General features: G+C 48.8%; 1 protein-coding gene across 2 annotated transcripts in view; it reads right to left on the bottom strand.

Moving 5' to 3' along the window:
• LOC119953431 (WW domain-binding protein 2-like) overlaps positions 1-13,707 on the bottom strand; it is a 180,227-nt gene extending 166,520 nt beyond the window's left edge. For both annotated transcript variants that reach the window (XM_038777707.1, XM_038777708.1), the window contains exon 1: positions 13,562-13,707. In XM_038777707.1, the coding sequence (XP_038633635.1) occupies positions 13,562-13,599 (38 nt within the window). In that variant the 5' untranslated portion in view covers positions 13,600-13,707. The remainder of the gene's footprint in view (positions 1-13,561) is intronic.
• Between the last annotated feature and the right edge of the window lie 7,866 nt (positions 13,708-21,573).

The following is a 21,573-nucleotide window of genomic DNA, read 5'->3' as shown; positions in this document are numbered from 1 at the left end:
GAGGCGAAAGAGGCCGGTGTCCTGGCCTTTACGTCCCTAGTAGCCCGTCGAAGGATTCTGTTACAATGGAAGGATGCAAGGCCCCCAAGCGTGGAGACCTGGATCAGTGACATGGCGGGATTTATAAAATTGGAAAAGGTCAAATTTGCCCTGAGAGGATCAATACATGGGTTCTATAAACTATGGTAGCCTTTTCTGGACTTCCTGGCTCAGAGATAGGTAACTGGGTCAATAGCAGCAGCAACCCGGGGGGGGGGGGGGGGGGGGGTGCATTATTGTAGTGTTTATTCTGTAACGTTATAGTGTGTTAATTTGCGTTGTTGTTAAAATGCTGGGTTGTTCATGGGGATGGGGCGAATGTATATGATTGTTAATATTATTGTTATTTTCGGTATTTTACTAAGGTGCGTCAATGTTGTATAAAATCAAAATTTCTCAATAAAAATTATTTTTTTAAAAAACCAACCATTTGTGAGACAAGACATCCGAGAAAGAAATTCTGTCACAGTGTGAGCAATCTCACAGCATGTGGTCGATGCGCGGAGTGGGCGGACAATTTCTCCGTCCAGTGTTGAGGAAATTTTTCCTAGCAGCAAATTTGTTTCAACCAAATGTTTGAACATGTAAATAGCAGGTGGGGGTTAGCAACCAAAGGGTCGGTGGAAAGCAAACAAAAAAAAACTGTGGCAAAGTGCATTCTTTGAACCACACCTAAAAGAACAGTAAAAGAGTTTTGAAAAGGACTTTCCAAATGGGGTGCGTATGTGCTGCGGCAGGGCAAGAATGGGAGGAATCCCCAGGTAGGGTGGTGATAAGTGCCGTTGCTCCACTATCCGAGCTTGGCTGACCAAATACATAGGGGGTCCTCAGGCAGGGCAGGGATCAGTGCCTTTGCTCCACTGCCTGGGTGACCTTACAAGAACGGAAAGAATTTGAATATCTATGGACTTCCGACAAACTTGTTCCTTTAACTACCATGTGGCGTCAAAAGAGTAGTTGTGACTGCATCAAGAAATTTGATTGGAGATCGACGCACAAAGTTGTACAAGAGACAAATATTCAACATGAAAAACAAACTAAAGAAAGAAAGCAGGCAGGCTCCATCAGGGAATAGGACACTGTAAATCTCAATCGGTTCCTTTCTCTCATCATCTGGACACCTCAGGGTTCCATTCCAAAAAGGGGTTAGCATGGTGGGAGTCAGACTCGGAGTCATCACCATCTCCCGGTTGCCAAACTTGTGATTGGAGTTTCTGTGCTATGGCGGCCTGGGCTGATGTGGGATCCATTTTGTCGTTTCTTATCAGTCGATAAGAGTTATCATGGTGCCATTGTTTCTTATCCTGTAGGGCTGTAGCGGCAAGGGAGGAATCGCTATCATCGATCGGGCAGTGGGTCAGGTTCTGGTAGTGGCAAATAAATGGTCTCCGAGGGGCCGAACATTTCTTGGTCGGTGTCACTGGGGCTGCAGTGACTGGGGTCTGGTCTGTTTTGCCATTGATCGGGGATTTCAAGTACGTCTGTTGTGCTTTTGCTGTCGCTAGCGGCCGAATCAAGTGTGAGGCGGAAACTCGTCTCTGGGGGCGGAGTCAAAGTTGTGTCTGTGGACGTGCTGTCCTGGCTGGGGGAGGGTTGGATGAGGTTGCCAGTGGGCAGGTCGTCGTTGTCTGCTATTGCCAGTGAAATGTGGTGCGAGTGGCTGCACCGAGTTCCATAAACCTGAAGTTGGTCTATGTGAAACCATCCTGACTTTTCATTTGGATACGTAATCTGAGAGGCTTACTTTATCAGAAATTGAGTAGGGTCTTGCAAAATTTGGGGGCGAGGAATGAACTAGGATTGTACAGGGAGACTATGACTTGCTGTCCGACTGTATACTCTACCGGGTGTACTGTTTTATCAAAGCAGGCCTTACTCTGCTTTTTCTTAGCGCCTTAGTCGAACATCTGCAGCGAGCTGTACTGCTTTAATATTCTCCACAACTTGTTGGACCGCTTTTTCGTGGGTAAGGGCAGTGACTGTGGGGATGGCCAAATCAAGTCCAAACAAATAGTCGGTACACTCCATGGGTCATCCGGTCATGAGGGTGTGGGGGGTGTATCCTGTTGAACTCGACAACGTGTTTCTAATAAACATCAGTGCAAATGGGAGAACATTGTCCCATGTCGTGTTATGATGTTGCACCATCTTCCTAAATGTTGTCTTTAGGGTTTGGTTCATGCGTTCCACAATGCCACTGGATTGTGGGTGATAGGCAATGTGAAACTTCTGTTTAATTCCGAAAATTGTTAGGACATTTTTCATTACTCTTCCTGTGAAGTGTGAACCTTGGTCCGACTCAATATTACAGGAGAGTCCCCATCTAGTAAATATTTGCTGGGTTAGAATTTTTGCTGTCGCTTTAGCGGTGTTTGTCCTGGCAGGAAATGCTTCCACAACACCCAGTTGTGAAGGTGTCGATCACGACAAACACATATATTAATCCTTTTGTCGGTAACAATTTAGAAATAAAGGGTCCTGTGTTGTGCCTGGCTGCAACGATTTCACACACGTGGGGTTCCTGCATGCCATAATTTATCAGCCAGAAACGTGTGCGTCTTTGTCCTCTTCACTGTAGTGTCGAGTCCTTGTAGGAGTAGAGTCCAGGGCACTGCTCGAAGTTGGCTAACTGTACCGTCTTTTAGACTCCCGTCTAATAGCAGCTGTGTCAGGGTGCGCTCAGTCAAAAAGGTTACGGGGTTGAGTCCTGGTATGTATACGAAGTACTGAACAGCCCAAAAAACAGCGAGCAAGTACCTTTCGCAGGCTGAAAATTCTTGCTCTACCGGATCTAAAACTCATGAGGCATAGGCTATGGGTCCTAAACGATCGTGACTTTCCTGGAAAAGTACGGCCGAAAGGGTTTGATCGATGGTCGCTACCTTTATTGTGTATGGAGAATGTGGGTCTGGTGCCTGCAAAGCGGGAGCTGTACTTAGGGCGCGTTTCAATGCATCAATGGCATCCGTGTGCTGTGGAAGCCATCTCCATGGGGCCGGTTTCTTAAGAAGCTCGGAAAGTGGGGCTGCCTTTGTGGCAAAACCGTCTATATGGTTCCTGCAGTAACCGACAAGTCCTAAAAATGACCAGAGTGCTGTAACATTATGGGGCAAGGGCAATTTAACAATTGAATCAATACGTTTTTACTCTATCTCACGCTTACCGTGCGTTACAACTGTTCCTAAATAAGTGACCTTTTCTTGGAGAAGTTGTGATTTTTGGGGGTTGATTTTACATCCAATTTGTTTTAGGAGACCCAATAGTTCAGAAAGAAGTGAAATGTGCTCTTCCTTGGTGTCGGTCTGTAGGAGCAAGTCAACCACTTACTGCATGAGGCAGTCGGGTCAGGAAAATTTTGATAATCCATTCGCCAAATGTCTGTGAAAAATGGAGGGGGGGGGGGGTTGGGGAGAGTTGTGGAAGCCATGTCCACGTGTATTGCTGTCCCTGGAAGGTGAACGCAAATTTATACTGGCACGTTTTGTTCAATGGAATGGACCAAAAGCCATTGCTAATGTTCAGAACTGTGAAACATTTTGACTGTAGTCACTGTTTTAACATGGTCTCGGGACTCATGGCAATGGTGGGGGCTGCTAATGGAATTACTTTGTTTAATTCTCTATAATAGATGGTCAGTCTCCATGAACCATCTGGTTTTCTTACGGGCCAAATTGGGGCATTGTCCGTTGAGGTTATGGGCCAAATTACACCTTGATCCAATAAACTTTGAATTACCTTAGCTATTTTTCCCTCGGCTTGCTGTGGAAAACCGTATTGTTTCTGGGGCTTAGGATCGGGACCTGTAATGGTGACCATTCCTGGAATTTTACTGCAATCGTGCTTCTGCTGGGCAAAAGCTCTGTATTTCTTCAAGACTTCCCTAATTGTTTTGTCCATGGTAATGATTTGTGGATTAAACCAGTAATCTCCCACTGAGCTAATCCTGTGCTCGTAGTCTCCTACTGTGATCGTGGCGGGGGCTCGTGCTGCTCTAGCCATTTTCCCACACGCACTTATTTACATGGTTGAAAGAAAGGTTGTGTGAGCTCATGAAATCTGTCCCCAAGATGTGTTCTGCTGTCTGGGGTAAATCTACTAAAATGACAGTGCTTGGTTCTAATGTTACCGATCTGAATATCCACAGGGGCCGTAATGTGTCCCTGCTGGAGGTGTCCTGCAAATCCACTAAGAGTGATAGTGTCTGTAGTGGGCCATGTATCTCGCTGGTACATCATGGAGGAGTCTAACGTGGTTCGGGACCCTCCTGTGTCCCAAAGGAACTCTACGGGCTGTCCCTGGACTGTGCTTGTGTCGACCGGTCTTCCGGACTTATCCCAGACCCAAGTTGGGGAGTCCGAACACCGTCAATCGGTGCCATTTATGGCCAATTTATCTGAACGGGCGCTAACGCTATGGATAGACCTGGTATTGCTCCTATGTGGGGCATTTGTGGGCTGATTCCGTTGCTGTTTCTGGGGGTGGGGGGGATGGGGAAATTGCATTCTTAGGCGTAGTGTCCCTTCTGTCCACAATTGTAGCATCCCTGTGCTTTATTTCTACCTTCCTTTACCCATGCAGGGTCTGGATGTGTCCTCACTGGATTCAGGTTTGCTTCTACATTCTCCTGCTCTGTCTTGTTATGTAAGGATTGTTCCCAAACTCTAGATAGTCTCTTCAGAACCCACACTTCATTGTCTGCCGGGTCTGAGGGGTCATAATTTGCTTTTTGTCCTGCCTCCGTGGTGTGGGAGACTAAAATACGGGTCCATTTGGCCGTATTGCCTGCAGTTAAATGGGTGCGGGCTAGATCCAAATACTGCTGTGAAGTGCATCCAGCAAATGCTGATGGATGCTCTCCTTTCTTCTTCCGACATCGGTTGAGTCTTTCTACGGGATCTCCTCTATTATAGCCAATTGCATCGAGGATAGCCGTCTTCATATCCTGGAGGCTACCTCCTCCTACATTTTGTGGGTCGGAACGACTGAACTAACGGATGGGTCAAGGATCATTACTATGAGTTTCACTTCTTCCTACTTGTCCAGACCGTACATGACTGTCTGTTGTCTAACTCGCTCAAAGAAATGGTGTGGGTTGAAAGGTTTCTATTTTATCACAGGCATCCCTTAACTGGGTGATGGCTAGTGTACACGAAGTCGGGTTAGTCTTCTGTTGATACTCTGCGCTGCGTAGTGACTGGATTCATAGGGTTGTGTGCTGCCTGTGCAGTCGGTGGTGCAGGTGCTTTCCTTTTCCGGGCCTGGGGGACCTCAGGAGCTCCCACGAGGGGGTTAAACAGTTCCTCGATGGAGTGGACATGCGAGTTGTGGGGGAGGACAGAAAACGGGGCCTGAAAGCACCGCTAGAACTGGGAGAGATCATGGAGAGTATTTGCTCCATGCAGGTGGGGAAGACTTCTACAAATCATCCGCGACAGCACTGGCCACTCACCTGCGGGAGATGGTCAAAGACTCACTGGCGAGGGGCACACTGCCACCTGAGCTAGCATAAGCAGCAATCTTGCCTAATACCCAAGAAAGACAAAGACCCAACAGAGTGTGGTTCATACAGACTCATCTCACTACTGAACGCAAGCCCCAAAATACTGGCCAAGGTCCTAGCCAAAAGGCTGGGGAACTGTGTTCTAGAGGTGGTCGCAGAGGACCAGACGAGCTTTGTTAAAGGGAGACAGCTAACATCAAATATCACCCGCCTGCTGAACGTGATCATGACACCATCCGGGGGCGGGGGAGAACACCTGAGGTGATCGTCTCCCTGGACACGCAAAAAGCCTTTGACAGAGTCGAGTGGAAATACCTCAGAGGTACTGGAGCGGTTCCGGCTTGGAACTGGGTTCACCTCCTGGGTGAAGCTCCTGTGCAACGCTCCCATGGCAAGCGTACGGACAAACAATACCAGTTCCCAGTACTTCCAGCTGCACAGGGGCACCAGGCAGAGGTGTCCATTGTCCCCTCTGCTGTTCACCCTAGAGATCAAACCACTAGCGATCACACTCAGAACAGCAAAGAACTGGAGGGGGATCCAAAAGAGGAGGCAGAGAGCACAGAGTCTCACTCTATGCGGCAGCAAACTCAGATACCTACAGCTCAAAAACTTTCTGCGGAAGGTGACAAGGACGTACCCGCAACCACCACTATGACGCTACGAGAAGAACTACTGGATGCAGACATTCTAGGTTGAGGAAACTGTAGCGACATGTACAAACGATTGGTGGAGAGGGCCGATAATGTACTGGAAGTGACGAGGAGGAAATGGGAGGAAGACTTGGGACCTTGAAATAGGATGGAGACTCTCAAGCGAAGCACTACATAGGGTCAACTGCATGTCAACCTGTGCAAGACTCAACCTAACACAACCAAAAGTGGTACAAGGAGCCCACTTAACAAGAACCCGAATAAGTAAGCTCTTCAGAGGTGAAGGACAGGTGTGAACGGTGCCAAGGCGGCCCGGCCAACCAAGCTCCCAAGTTCTGGTCTTGTCCCAGACTTGCTGGGTACTGGACAGCCCTCTTCGAGGCAATGTCCACAGTGGTGGGGATGAGGGTGGAGTCGTGCCCGAAAGTGGTGGTCTTCGAGGTATCAGATCAGCCCTTGCCTTAGCCTCGCTGATTGCCCGCTGCTCAGCTGGCAGCCAGCAGCACCATCTAAAGCTGCAGATTGGCTGCCCCACCTATCGGAATTTCTCCAAATGGAGAAAATCAAATTCACCATCCAGGGTCAGGAGATGGCTTCCTCAAAACTTGGGAGCCATTCACCCAACTGTTCCCGTCCTGTTTGTGGCTAGGGAAAAGGAGCCAAAACATGATGGAAGAGAGGGAAATGAGGGAGGAGCCAAACACAACAGAAAAGAAAGGAGAGAAGAAGGGGGCGGGAGGGAGGAAGGGCGAGGGAAGGAGAACAGAGTGGAGCCTGAAGGGAGGAAAGAGAAGGGAACACAAACTGAGGGGAGAGCACAACAATGTCACAACAAGCACAGCAAGGCGAAAGAGAGAAAGAAAGAACAGGAAAAAGGAACAAGAGATGGAAGAAGCAGAGGCAAATGGACAAAAACAAAAAAAGAAAATCAACCCAAGAGGTGCAAGCAACATCAGGGTCCACCCGGTTTGGTTTTGACCCCCCCCCCCCAATCCCTTACTAGCATGTGTAATTACATTTTTCTTGCTTCTTTGTATATATACTTCTGGGTTTTTTTCCTCCCAGTGTTTTCAGTTTTTAGTTTTTTTTAAATTTCTTTTTAGTTTCACTCGTGTACATTTGTACGCATACCAAGTATAAAACCCAATAAAAACAATTTTTTTTTTTTTAAAAAGACACTGCGATTTGGCCTCCACAGCCTTCTGTGGCAGAGTTCCACAGATTCACCACACTCTGGCTGAACAAATTCGTCCTCATCTCTGTTTTAAAGTATCATCCCTTTGGTCTGAGATTGTGCCCTCTGCTTCTACTTTTTCCTGCTAATGGAAACATCCTCTCCACGTCCACTCTGTTCAGGCCTCGCAGTATCCTGCAAGTTTGTGATGGGAGATTTTAACTTCCCCAACATTGAATGGGACTCGTGTAGTGTTGGAGGCGTACATGGAGCAGAATTTGTAAGGAGCATCCAGGAGAGTTTTTTAGAGCAGTATGTAAATAGTCCAACTCGGGAAGGGGCCATACTGGACCTGGTATTGGGGAATGATCCCGGCCAGGTGTTTGATGTTTCAGTCGGTGATTACTTTGGGAATAGCATCACAATTCTGTAAGTTTTAGAATACTCATGGACAAAGACGAGAGTGGTCCGAAAGGAAGAGTACTAAATTGGGGAAAGGCCAACTATATCAAAATTCGGCAGGAGCTCGGGAATGTGGAATGGGAGCAGCTGTTTAAAGGTAAATCTACATTTGAAATGTGGGAGTCTTTTAAGGAAAGGTTGATTAGAGTGCAGGACAGATATATTCCTGTGAAAATGAGAGATAGAAATGGCAAGATTAGGGAACCATGGATGACGGGTGGAATTGTGAGACTAGCTAAGATGAAAAAGGAAGCATATGTAAGATCGAGGCGACTCAAAACTGATGAAGCTTTGGAGGAATATCGGGAAAGTAGGACGAATCTCAAACGCGCAATAAAGAGGGCTAAAAGGGGTCATAGCTTTGGCTAACAGGGTTAAGGAAAATCCCAAAGCCTTTTATTTGTATATAAGGAGCAAGAGGGTAACTAGAGAAAGGATTGGCCCACTCAAAGACAAAAGAGGGAATTTATGCGTGGACTCAGAGGAAATGAGTGAGCTTCTTAATGAGCACTTTGCATCGGTATTCACCAAGGAGAGGGACATGATGGATGTTGAGACTAGGGATGGATGTTTAAATACACTAGGTCATGTCGGCATAAGGAAGGGGGAGGTTTTGGGTATTCTAAAATGCATTAAGGTGGACAAGTCCCCAGGACCAGATGGGATCTATCCCAGGTTACTGAGGGAAGCGAGGGACAAAATAGCTGGGGCCTTAACAGACATCTTTGCAGCATCCTTGAGCACGGGTGAGGTCCCGGAGGACTGGAGAATTGCTAATGTTGTCCCTTTGTTTAAGAAGGGTAGCAGGGATAATCCAGGGAATTATAGACCTGTGAGCTTGACGTCATTGGTAGGCAAACTGTTGGAGAAGATACTGAGGGATAGGATCTATTCACATCTGGAAGAAAATAGACTCATCAGTGATAGGCAGCATGGTATTGTGCAGTGAAGGTCATGTCTTACAAAACTAATAGAATTCTTTGAGGAAGTGACAAAGTTAATTGATGAGGGAAGGGCTGTAGATGTCATATACATGGACTTCAGTAAGGCGTTTGATAAGGTTGCCCATGGCAGGTTGATGGAAAAAGTGAAGTCGTATGGGGTTCAGGGTGTACTAGCTAGATGGATAAAGAACTGGCTGGGCAACAGGAAACAGAGAGTAGTGGTGGAAGGGAGTGTCTCAAAATGGAGAAAGGTGACTAGTGGTGTTCCACAGGGATCCGCGCTCAGACCACTGTTGTTTGTGATATACATAAATGATCTAGACAAAGGTATAAGTGGTCTGATGAGCAAGTTTGCAGATGATACTAAGATTGGTGGAGTTGCAGATAGCGAGGCGGACTGTCAGAGAATACAGCAAAATATAGATTGGAGAGTTGGGCAGAGAAATGGCAGATGGAGTTCAATCCAGGCAAATGCGAGGTGATGCATTTTGGAAGATCAAATTCAAGAGCGAACTATATGGTCTTGGGGAAAATTGATGTCCAGAGAGATCTGGGAGTTCAGGTCTATTGTACCCTGAAGGTGGCAACGCAGGTTGATAGAGTGGTCAAGAAGGCATACAGCATGCTTGCCTTCATCGGACGGGGTATTGAGTACAAGAGTTGGCAGGTCATGTCACAGTTGTATAGGACTTTGGTTCGGCCACATTTGGAATACTGTGTGCAGTTCTGGTCGCCACATTACCAGAAGGATGTGGATGCTTTGGAGAGGGTGCAGAGGAGGTTCACCAGGATGTTGCCTGGTATGGAGGGTGCTAGCTATGAAGAAAGGTTGAGTAGATTAGGATTGTTTTCGTTAGAAAGACGGAGGTTGAGGGGGGACCTGATTGAGGTCTACAAAGTTATGAGAGGTATGGACAGGGTGGATAGCAACAAACTTTTCCCAAGAGTGGGGGTGTCAGTTACAAGGGGTCATGATTTCAAGGTGAGAGGGGGAAAGTTTAAGGGAGATGTGCATGGAAAGTTTTTTTACGCAGAGGGTGGTGGGTGCCTGGAACGCTTTACCAGCGGAGGTGGTAGAGGCGGGCACGATAGCATCATTTAAGAGGCATCTAGACAGGTATATGAACGGGCGGGAACAGAGGGAAGTAGACCTTGGAAAATAGGAGACGGGTTTAGATAAAGGATCTGGATCGGCGCAGGCTGGGAGGGCCGAAGGGCCTGTTCCTGTGCTGTAATTTTCTTTGTTCTTTGTTCCTGCCCGCGACAATGGATGCACTTACGAAAGGTGGAGATAGGATGGAGGGACACTCAGTTAGGGACTTCTACACCGACAACAGATACACTCGAGGAACTAACAGACAAGTGCCAGCTGACAGGCAGTGAACGAACCAAGATACGTTCAGGTCAAAAAGTTCCTATGTGGGGAAACGAGGACATACCCCCAACCACCGCAACAGTCATTGTTCGAGGACCTACTGGACAGAGACATCTTAGGGAGGAGGCGCCGACTTGTCTGGGCGACTACTGGAAAGAGCAAACACACAACGTGCCAACACAAGAAAAAAATGAGGAGAACTTGGGGTTTGAAATTGGGTAAGGACTCTGGAGCAAAGCGCTGCATAGGGTCAACTCCACCTCCAAGTGCGCAAGGCTAAGCCTAATGCAGCTAAAAGTGGTACACAGAACCCACTTAGCTTGAACCCAAATGAGCAAGTTCTTCCCGGAGGATAAATATGGATGGTGCCAAGGAGGCCCGGCAAACCACACCCACATGTTCTAGTCTTGCCCCAAACTGATCGGGTTTTGGCCAGCCTTCTTCGAGGCAATGTCCAACATGGAGCCGTGCCCGAGAGTGGCAGTCTTGAGGTTCTCAGAACAGCCACATCTATTCATGAGGAGGAAGAGGGCTGACGCACTTCCTTCCCTAATCGCCCGCTAGAGAATCCTACTTGGCTGACGATCAACAGCACCATCCAAAGCTGCAGATTGGCTGTCCTGCCTGTTGGAATTTCTCCAGATGGAGAAAATCAAATTCGCCATCTGGGGGTCGTAAGAAGGCTTCCACAAAACGTGGGAGCCATTCACTCAGTTGTTCCAAGACCTGTTTGCAGTCAACAGCCAGTAAACCAGAGGGAACGGAAAGCCACAACACAATAACAATGCTAATGAAAGGGAGAGGGGGCAAACCAAGAACCCAACCAAGATCAATAAATATCAAAATGCACAGCGTCACGCCAGTCATACGGGAACAAAATATAGGAGCCGAGGAGGAAAAAGTGCACACAAGATGACTAGAAGGAGCGATTTGAGTGGGGGGGGGGGGGGGGTTTGCTTATTCCCCAGCTGGGAAAGCAACAGTGGAGAATGCAAAACAAGAAGCCACAACCGATGTAAATAGCAAAAGACAACCAATGTTTCTATAATTTTTAGTTGTTTTCTGTTGTTTTCAATGCATGTTTACAATTAGCTTTGTCTTGAATAGCTTAAAAATCATTCATAAAAACATTTAGCAAAAGAAAAGCCTGGAACTCCCTCCTGAATAGCACAGTAGGCGGAGCTACACCACAGGGACTGCAGCGTTTTAATAAGGCAGCTCACTGCCACTTTCTGAAGGGCAACTAGGGATGGGAAATAAATGCTGGCCTAACCCACAGCCCATATATGGATTTTCTTTTTTTAAAACGTCAAACCGAAAGACAACACCACTAACAGTGTAGCACACCCACAGTACTACACTGGAACCTCAGCATGGATTTTGTGTTATGTCGCTGGAATGAGACTTGAATACACAACTCTAACTCGAAGACAAGATTGATAGCAACTGAACCATAGCTAGCACTCAATGAAGGGTTATAATAGAGTACAGTCGCAGAAAGTTTACAACAAGGAAATCATTCAGACCATCATGTCCATGCTGGTCAATGAAGAGTTATCTACCCTAATCCCACCTTCGTGCATGAGTCTACACATTTTCCGTGTCTGCATGGGTTTCCTCCGGATGCTCTGGTTTCCTCGCACAAGTCCCGAATAACGTGCTAGTTAGGTGAATTTGGACTTTCTGAATCCTCCCTCAGCGTACCCGAACAGGCACCGTGGTGCGGTGACTAGGGGATTTTCACAGTAACTTCATTGCAGTGTTAATGTAAGCCTACTTGTGACACTAATAAAGATGATTATAAAATTATTAGCATGTATCTCTACAGGTGACAGACCATCATGTAGATGTCCAAGTACTTTTAAAATGTCAATAGTTTACACCTCCACTAAGCTTTCCGGCAGTGAGTTTCAGGTCCCTACCATTCTCGGTGATTAAGTGTTTCATCACCACTGCGATCCTTCTAATCAAGCTAATTAATAAAATGTAATAAAAGTGCTGGTTTGGCACCGTTGGCTAAACAGCTGGCTAGTAATGCAGAACAATGCCAGCAGCACAGGTTCAATTCCCATACCAGCCTCCCTGAAAAGGTGCCGGAATGTACGACTAGGGGCTTTTCACAGTAACTTCATTGAAGCCTATTAACCAATTATTATTATGTTTAGACCCTGTTTTTGACCCATCTGTGACAGTGAATAGGTTGCCCCTCCCCCTCAAATCCAGGCACTCATAAATGTTATATACCACAATTAAGTTGCCCTCAGTCTCCTCTGTTCCAAAGACAGCAATCCCAGCCTATACAATTTTTCAGTCAAAATTTTCTAGTACTGATAAACACTCATAAATCTCCTCTACGCAAACATTCTCATAAATCTCCTCTATACTCGCACCAATGCAATCACACCCTTCCTATAATGTAGTGACCAGATCTTTATGTAGTATTCAGTCTCAGATCAAACTAATATTGTATATAGCTGTAGCATAACCTCCCTTGTGTTACATTCTATGACTCATCTCACAAAAGGCAAACTATCATACGTATTCCTTCTTCGCCACATTACCAAATAGTCCTATACCTTCAAGGATTGGTGGATACAGACTCCAAGGGTCCCTCCACACAACTCCACATCCTACTTATTCTGGAATCACTTTCCACTGGCAAGAGGATCGGCAAGCAGAGTACACAGACTTAGCTCAACCAAAACAGCTTTTTTTTTTTAAAAAGCACAGCTAGTTGTCACGGTTTGGAGTGCAAAGCCCAACAGGGCAACAGAAGTTGGTTCAATAATAATAAGTTCCAAAAGGGAATCAATACTTGGAAGGGAGAACAATGCCAGTGATGGGAAGGAAGTGGGACATGCTGGACTTCATTGTATTTGGCCCATTGAGTCCACACCAACCCTCTGAAAGAGTACGCCACCCAAGCTCACTCCCCTACCCTATGCCAATAACTTCTCAACCTACCTTACACATCTTTTTGGACGCTAAGGGGCAATTTATCATGGCCAATCCACCTAACCTGTGCATCTTTGGATTGCAGGAGGAAACCAGAGCACCCAGAGGAAACCCATGCAAACATGGGGAGGAAGAGCAAACTCCACACGGTCACCCAAGGCCGGAATTAAACCTAGGCCCTGGCACTGTGAGGCAGCAGTGCTAAACACTGTGCCACCATGCCAACTTTTCCAAAGAGCTGACAGGGGAACAATGGACCGAATGGTCTCCTTCGTTACTGTATTGCTACATTATAATTAATAAATATAAAGAGCATCAATAATAAATGTAATTAATGAGAATACAATTAATACAGGTATTTAACTAGCATAATTAATAAATAGAGGCGAATCCCCCAGACAGGCCCAGGTGAATGACTGCAGCCTGGGCCTGACTTCCCTCTCCCCTCCGCCCCGGTACCTCTGTTTGCTGGGCTCTCCCGGCCTGTTGATTGCCATCGTCCCGCCGAACTGATGGAGAGAAGCGTCTGGAAAAGGATCGACAGCGACTGGCAAGGCTCCGCCTCTTTTAAAGGGACAGACTCCCCGTTACCCGCTGGTCCAGCTTCTTAAAGGGAAACTCACCACACCCTGCCCCCACACACCAACAAGCCCATCACTGCTCACATGAGCCTCAATGGGATCACAACCCCTGGATGAAGGTACAAAAGACCTGGCTGAGGGGTATCAACATCAAGAGGTAAAGAGCCTATACAAAACCAAAATAAAAAATGTAAGTGTGCAGCTTAAGTCAGGCAGCATCAGTGGAGAGAGAAAAAGCCATAATTTCAAGCTTTTATCAGAAGCTTTCTGAGCATTCCCAGCACATTCTGTTTTGAATTGAAAAAACTTACATGTTTTACATGATGTGCTTACTATTTTTTTTAAAATAATTTTTATTGGAATTTTTTGAAAAATATATATCAACGCATAACAACGCATATAACAAACCCCCCCCCCCCCCCAAACCCAATAAACAACAAATAAATTAACAGTAAGCAAATTAACTTAAACACTATCCCCCTAAACCCCCCCCCCCCCCCCCCCCCCGGGTTGCTGCTGCTGCTGACCTAGTACCTTATCATTGAGCCAGAAAGTCGAGGAAAGGCTGCCACCTCCTAAAGAACCCTTGTACCGACCCCCTCAGGGCAAATTTGACCCTCTCCAGCTGAATGAATCCCGCCATGTCATTAATCCAGGTCTCCACGCTCGGAGGTCTCGCATCTTTCCACTGCAGCAAGATCCTCCGCCGGGCTACTAGTGCAAAGGCCAAGACATCGGCCTCTTTCGCCTCCTGCACTCCCGGCTCCACCCCAACCCCAAATATCGCGAGTCCCCAGCCTGGCTTGACCCTGGATCCCACCACCCTCGACACCGTCCTCTCCACCCCCTTCCAGAACTCCTCCAGTGCCGGGCATGCCCAGAACATATGGGCATGGTTCGCTGGTCTCCCCGAACACCTGACGCACCTGTCTTCGCCCCCAAAGAACCTACTCATCATAGATCCGGACATGTGGGCCCTGTGCAGCACCTTAAACTGGATGAGACTAAGCCTCGCACATGAAGAGGAGGAGTTCACCCTCTCCAGGGCATCCGCCCATGTCCCCTCCTCAATCTGCTCGCCCAGCTCCACTTCCCACTTAGCCTTCAGATCCTCTACCGACGCCTCCCCCACCTCCTGCATTACCTGGTAGATGTCAGACACCTTCCCATCCCCGACCCACACCCCCGAAAGCACCCTATCCCTTGCCCCCCGTGGGGGCAGCCAAGGGAACCCCTCCACCTGTCGCCTTGCAAACGCCTTGACCTGAAGGTACCTGAACAGATTCCCCGGGGGGGAGCTCAAACTTCTCCTCCAGTTCACCAAGGCTCACGAACCTCCCGTCAATAAACAGGTCTCCCAACTTCCTAATGCCCGCCCTGTGCCACCCCAGGAACCCACCATCCATGTTCCCTGGGACAAACCGGTGGTTCCCCCACAGCGGGGCCTCCACCGAGCCCCCCACTTCCCCCCTGTGTCGCCTCCACTGCCCCCAGATTTTGAGGGTAGCCGCCACCACCGGGCTCGTAGTGTACCTCATTAGGTACACTACGAGCCTGGTGGTGGCGGCTACCCGCAAAATTTGGGGGCAGTGAAGGGAGCGGCAGCGGCGCCGTTACCAGTGCCTCCAGGCTCGTGCCTCCACAGGACGCCATCTCCATCCGTTTCCATGCTGCCCCCTCCCCATCCATTACCCACTTACGTACCATCGAGACGTTAGCCGCCCAATAGTACCCAGAGAGGTTGGGCAGCGCCAGCCCCCCTCTATCCCTGCCCCGCTCCAAAAAGACCCTCCTTACCCTCGGAGCCCCGTGCGCCCAAACAAATCCCAGAATGCTGCTGTTCACCCTCCTAAAAAAGGCCCTCGGAACAAAAATGGGGAGGCACTGAAACAAAAACAAAAACCTCGGGAGCACCGTCATTTTAACGGACTGTACTCTACCCGACAACGACAACGGCAGCATGTCCCACCTTTTAAATTCCTCCTCCATCTGCTCCACCAACCTAGTAAAATTAAGCTTGTGCAAAGTCCCCCAGCTCCTAGCCACCTGAACCCCCAGGTATCTAAAACTCCTCACTGCCCTCTTTAGCGGGAGCCTACCAATCCCCTCCTCCTGATCTCCCGGGTGTACGACAAACAGCTCACTCTTGCCCAGGTTCAATTTATATCCCGAGAAACTCCCGAACTCAGCAAGAATCTCCATCACCTCCGGCATTCCCCCCACCGGGTCTGCTACATACAGCAGCAAGTCATCTGCATACAGCGACACTCGGTGCTCCTCCCCACCCCGCACCAAACCCCTCCACCTCCCCGACTCCCTGAGAGCCATGGCAAGAGGCTCAATTGCCAACGCAAAAAGCAAGGGGGACGGGGGCACCCCCAACTCGTCCCACGGTGGAGCCTGAAGTACGGAGCTTATCATACTGTGAGTGGGAATTATCCCGAGGAAGGGGAAGGCAAATAGCCGGTGGTGCTGAACCCGGATCGTAAGGAAGAGTGACTTGCTCGGGCGGTGACTCAGAACGCTGACAATGAACCACTGTTTGGGGAGTGCCCCAAAGCGGTGAAACAGTAAATAACCTAGACACCGATGCGGGGTTCGGGTAGCAGACAACCCGTCCCTGGCCATACAAGCGGTGGTAGATCTGGTAAAAGAGATTCATACTGCCCAGGTTTCCCTCATTCTGGGTCCTAAATGAAGTAAGTATATCTCCTGATAACCTACGTTCTAGTTGTACCCCCCTTCTCACACGCTCCCTCCTCTCTCTAGTCCTCCTCTCTCACAACCTCTTCCTACCCTCTCCGCACGGTCTGACTTTACCTTTATGGCACCAATCTTAACACATCCAAAATCAAATTTACATGTACTCCAAAAACAAGGCAATGTCCATGCAATGTTCCCTTCCCATCGCCGGGACCGGTGCAATTGCTCCATGAGTCCTGCATCGTCCGTTAACCTGATGACCTTCCATGAGTCGATACCATGTCCTCGTATATGGAGGCAGCGAAGAACGTCACCTCTGCATAAGTGAAATGTCCTTGTAGTTTGGTTGGGGTTACAGATGTAGATGATATTTCCCTTTTCCATTTCCGCCGCCGATGTCACTCCAAGCGAGGCGATGCCGAAGATCTCACAGGTGGTGTGTAGCCACCCCACCATGCTCCACACCTGTAAAACAGCACTGGGGAAGGGAGGCAGGTTAGTGACCGACCTTTTTACAGTGGTGGAGGTGGACCCAAGCACTCCGCCCCTCCACTTTAACTGCAGTGGGGGTGGTAAGGAGAACTTGGAAGGGCCCCTCCCATCGTGGCTCCGACCCTTTCCGAGTCCAATTTTTGACCATGACATAACTACCAGGCTGCACTGAAAGCGAGCTATGTAATGGGGACGGTGACGGGTGAGCTGCGTGGACCTGACCATGGATCTCCTTCAGGACCTTAGTGAAGGCTGGAACATAGGTAGTCATTTCTTCAGTCATATGGTGAAACTGAACCAGTCTGGGAACATGCAGTTTCCAGGGAGTTCTAAGGGGCCTGCCATAAAGGATCTCGGCAGGAGAGAGCCGGGCCAGTCCCGCAGGTGTAACCCGCAGCTGGAAGAGGGCAACGGGGAGCAACTTAAGCCATGTCAGTCCCGTGTCTGTTCTTAATTTAGCCAATTTAGTTTTGAAGGTCTGATTGTGTCTCTCAACCAACCCGGCCGCCTGCGGTCTGTACGCACAGTGTAACTGCTGGCGTATGCCTAACTGGGGGCAGAACTCCTTGTTAATCTGTCCAATAAAATGAGGCTCGTTATCAGAACTTAACTGAGCTGGTATGCCGTACCGGGGAATGATTTCCCGCATCAGTACTTTAACCACAGTAGCAGCTTTATTATCGGTAGTCGGATACGCCTCAACCCATCTGCTGAACACATCCACAATAACCAAGACATATTTATAACATTGACACCTTTCCACCTCAATGTAATCCATCTGGAGCGTCTCAAAGGGACCACTGGGCAACGGGGTTTGCCCCATACCACAAGGGATACCTTTGCCGGTGTTATATTGCTGACAAATCAAACACCGATTACTGATACTCTGGGCCAGCCCCTGCATTTTAGGATGCCACCAAGTGTCCAGTAACAAATCACTAGTCCCCTGAGCCCCACAATGAGTTGCAAAGTGTACGCATTCGATGACCCATAATGCTAGCACATCAGACATACAAGTCTGATGTGCTGGCGTGGTCCATAAAGAAGAAACATAATCATATGTACAACCTAAACGTTTTCACATTTGTTTATCACTCTCAGGAGCGTCCTCCTGTAACCTTATGACGTCTTGGATGGTTGGTATTGGCTTGTCAGAGGCAGACCTATTTATTGCAGAACGTTTAGTCTGACTTAACATTTTAGGCAGCATCATTTGTTGAGTTTGCGCGGCTGTCCGCGCTGCACAATCTGCACGTTCATTACCAACGTCAACCAGGGTCTTACCGTTTGTATGGGCAGCGCATTTAATGATGGAAATCTGCGCGGGCATAAGGAGGGCCTGCAGTCATTAACTAAACCCCGGTAGGATATCTCTGTGCCGGCCAAGGTAAGGAATTCCCTATTCTTCCAGAGTTGTCCGAAGTCATGAACCACCCCGAAGGCGTATCGTGAGTCAGTATAAATATTTACTCGGCGATCTGCCCCAAGTACACATGCACGGGTAAGGGCAAAAGGTTTGGCTTGTTGGGCTGAATAAGAGGTCTGAAAAACGGCCGCTTCTAGGGTCAGGCCATCCTGATCCACGATTGCGTAATCGGACAGTCTCCGGCCAGTGGGGCTTATTAATGCACTGCCATCAACATACATAATCATGTCAGGTTGATCTAACGGAATATTGCTCAGATCGTCCCTTATCGTAGTAGCTTCCTGAATCAAGGCTAGACAGTCGTGGCCAGGCGTGTCTTCATGGTCAGGGGGACCGCTAAGAAAACAGGCTGGATTGATAGTGGTACAATATTTAAATGTTAGACGTGGATTGTTTAAAAGGTATATTTCATACCTATTCTGACGAGCTGCGGTAAGATGCTGAGTCTGCAGCTGCCCCAGTAGTGCGATGACCGGGTGGGAGCTATGCACCGTAATGTCCTGTTGGAGAGTTAGATTGGCAGCAGCCTGCAAACTATTGTATATCGCTGCCAGGATCTGGGTGCAAACAGGGTGGCCCAACGCCACTGGATCAAGTTTGGAAGAGTAATATGCCACAGGCCGGTGCTTATCCCCATGTTGCTGGGTGAGTACCGCTGTTGAACACCCTTCCAGAACAGTACAGTATATCTGGAACGGTCGGTTGTACAGGGGCCTGCCGAGTGCCGGTGCTTGTAACAAGGCCTGCTTCAGGCAATGGAAGGCTTCGAGTGCCTCGGTGGTGAGAGTAAAATTCCCCCCTTCGCTAGTGTAAGGCGTCAGCATGCTTTGTATAGACAGTGATGTTTGGTATCCACTGCCAACAATAATTCACCATACCCAGCCAATGACGGACCTCCTTGGCTGTGGTAGGGGCGGGGAATTGGCATATGGGTTCAATCCTACTGGATTTGAGACTTCTTTCTGTGGCTGTAAGTAAAACTCCTAAGAACTTGACCTTTGTCTGAGCCACCAGGACCTTTGATTGTGAAACAACGTAACCCAACGAGGATAAGTGGTTTAATTACTGGATCACATCATCCCTGTTACTGGGCTCGTCGGGACTCGCTACCAATAGGTCATCTACATACTGCACTAGAGTGGAACCATGCTCCAATGTCAAGGCCTGGAGTTGGGTCTGCAGACATCTGGAGAAGAGCGTAGGTGAGTTGACGAACCCCTGAGGCAGTCGGGTCCAGGTATACTGCTGTCCATTGTAAGTGAAGGCAAACAAATATTGGCTTTCAGATGCGAGTCGAAGGGCAAAGAAAGCGTGCTGGAGGTCAACTATGGCGAAGACCTGAGCTCGAGCTGGAATTTGAGCCAGTATGTGGGCGGGATTAGGGACGAGAGCATGTAACGGCTGCGCGATGGCATTGATTGAACGTAAATCCTGTACTAACCGTAACTGGTCTGGTTTGCCTGGTTTGGGCACCGCAAGTATGGGGGTGTTACATTCTGATTGGCAAGGGACCAGAATACCCTGTTGCAACAGTTCCCGGATTAATTTGTCTATAGACGGGGCAGCTTGGGGTTTCAGGGGGTATTGCCGAATGGAAGGCAGCGTTACATGGTCCTGAATCGTTACCTTAATGGGTGTAACATTTGCCTGTCCTACTTGTGATGGGTATTCTGCCCAGACCTGTGGGTTGACATATTCCAAAACGTCACGTCCCAGGTGATGCTGAAGTTGAGTGTTAATCGTTTCAGGGACCTCAAAATATTTTATGGAAGTTCCGTCTGGCAAGACTTGAAGTGCGTACTCTGCTGGATCTGAATGATCCACTGCCGTCCTTACCATAGGCCCCAGATCCTTGGCATGGTATTGGTCGTGGATTTAACATGTAATATGAAGGCCTACAGAAGCTGACTATTGCCATAAATGTGGTGGTATAGTAACAAAATCGGCTGAACCTTCTTTTCCCGTGACTGTGGCTGTAATCCTGACTGGCCATTCGGTCCCAATTAACGGCCGGTATTTGTCCTCCAACTCCCTGTTCTGTCCGGTTCTGTCATAGACCAGGGTAACGTGGTGCAGTGAATGTTCAATGTCTAACATCCACCACTGGGGTGTGATAGAAATATAGCACTGATGTCTCATCCTCCATGATTTAACCGTTACCCCTTCATCTCCACACTCTAGCTGTAACTGGAAGATACACAGTAAATCTCGGGCCAACAAGTTACAGTCCAATCCAGTAGTCACCACAAACTGAGGATCTGTCGACTTATTCTCATAAGTGACTGTCACAGGTTCAGAAATAGGATACTCACACACCTGTCCTTGGAACACCGACAAATGCTGGGCGTGGTCGGATAGTGGTAGTTGAAGTTCTGATTGCACTGAAGACATGGCTGCTCCAGTGTCGATTACAAATGGGTAATGTTGGACTTCCGGTGGCGGCGATGCGGAGCGGGGCCGCACGTTCGGCAGCTCCCACTTTTTTCGGACTTTCGAGCCCGCAACGGCGCTGTTTTAACTTTTCCCCGGGGGGAAACACAGCCAGTGTGCCCAGCGGCTGGTGGATGGACTGGACTCGCAGTGGAGCGATCCAAAAGTCGGCTTTACAGCAGAGGAAGGCAAGAGGCAGAAAAAGCAAGATGGCGGCGGGCGAGGAAGCAACAGCAGCGTGGCAGCAGTGGGCGCGGGAGCAGCAGGAGCTGCTTCAGCGCTCCTTCAAGGAGCTTAAAGCTGAGATCTTGGAGCCATTTAAGGCCTCGCTGGACAAGCTGGTGGCGACTCAGACGGCCCAGGCCGTGGAGATTCGGGAGCTGCAGCAAAAGGCTTCGGACAACAAGGATGAGCTTTTGGGCCTGGCAGTGAAAGTGGAGTCGCACGAGGCGCTGCACAAGAAATGGCTGGCGAGGATGGAGGAGATGGAGAACCGCTCCTGCCGGAAGAATCTGCGGATTTTGGGCCTCTCGGAGGGGCTGGAAGGCTCGGATTTGGGGGCCTATGTGGTCCTAATGTTGAACTCGCTGATGGGTGCGGGGTCGTTTCATGGTCCCCTGGAGTTGGAGGGGCCCATGCAGCGGAAGCCGAGGCCGAACGAGCCGTCCAGGGCAGTACTGGTCCGTTTTCACCGCTTGGTCGACCGGGAGTGCGTGTTGAGATGGGCGAAGAAGGAGAGGAGCAGCAGGTGGGAGAACACGGACGTTAGGATTTATCAGGACTGGAGCGCGGAGGTGGCGAAGAGAAGGGCTGGCTTCAATCGAGCGAAGGGAGTGCTT

Source organism: Scyliorhinus canicula, chromosome 18, assembly GCF_902713615.1.
Source record: "Scyliorhinus canicula chromosome 18, sScyCan1.1, whole genome shotgun sequence".
Classification (NCBI taxonomy): domain Eukaryota; kingdom Metazoa; phylum Chordata; class Chondrichthyes; order Carcharhiniformes; family Scyliorhinidae; genus Scyliorhinus; species Scyliorhinus canicula.
This window is presented reverse-complemented; position numbering and strand designations above follow the sequence as displayed.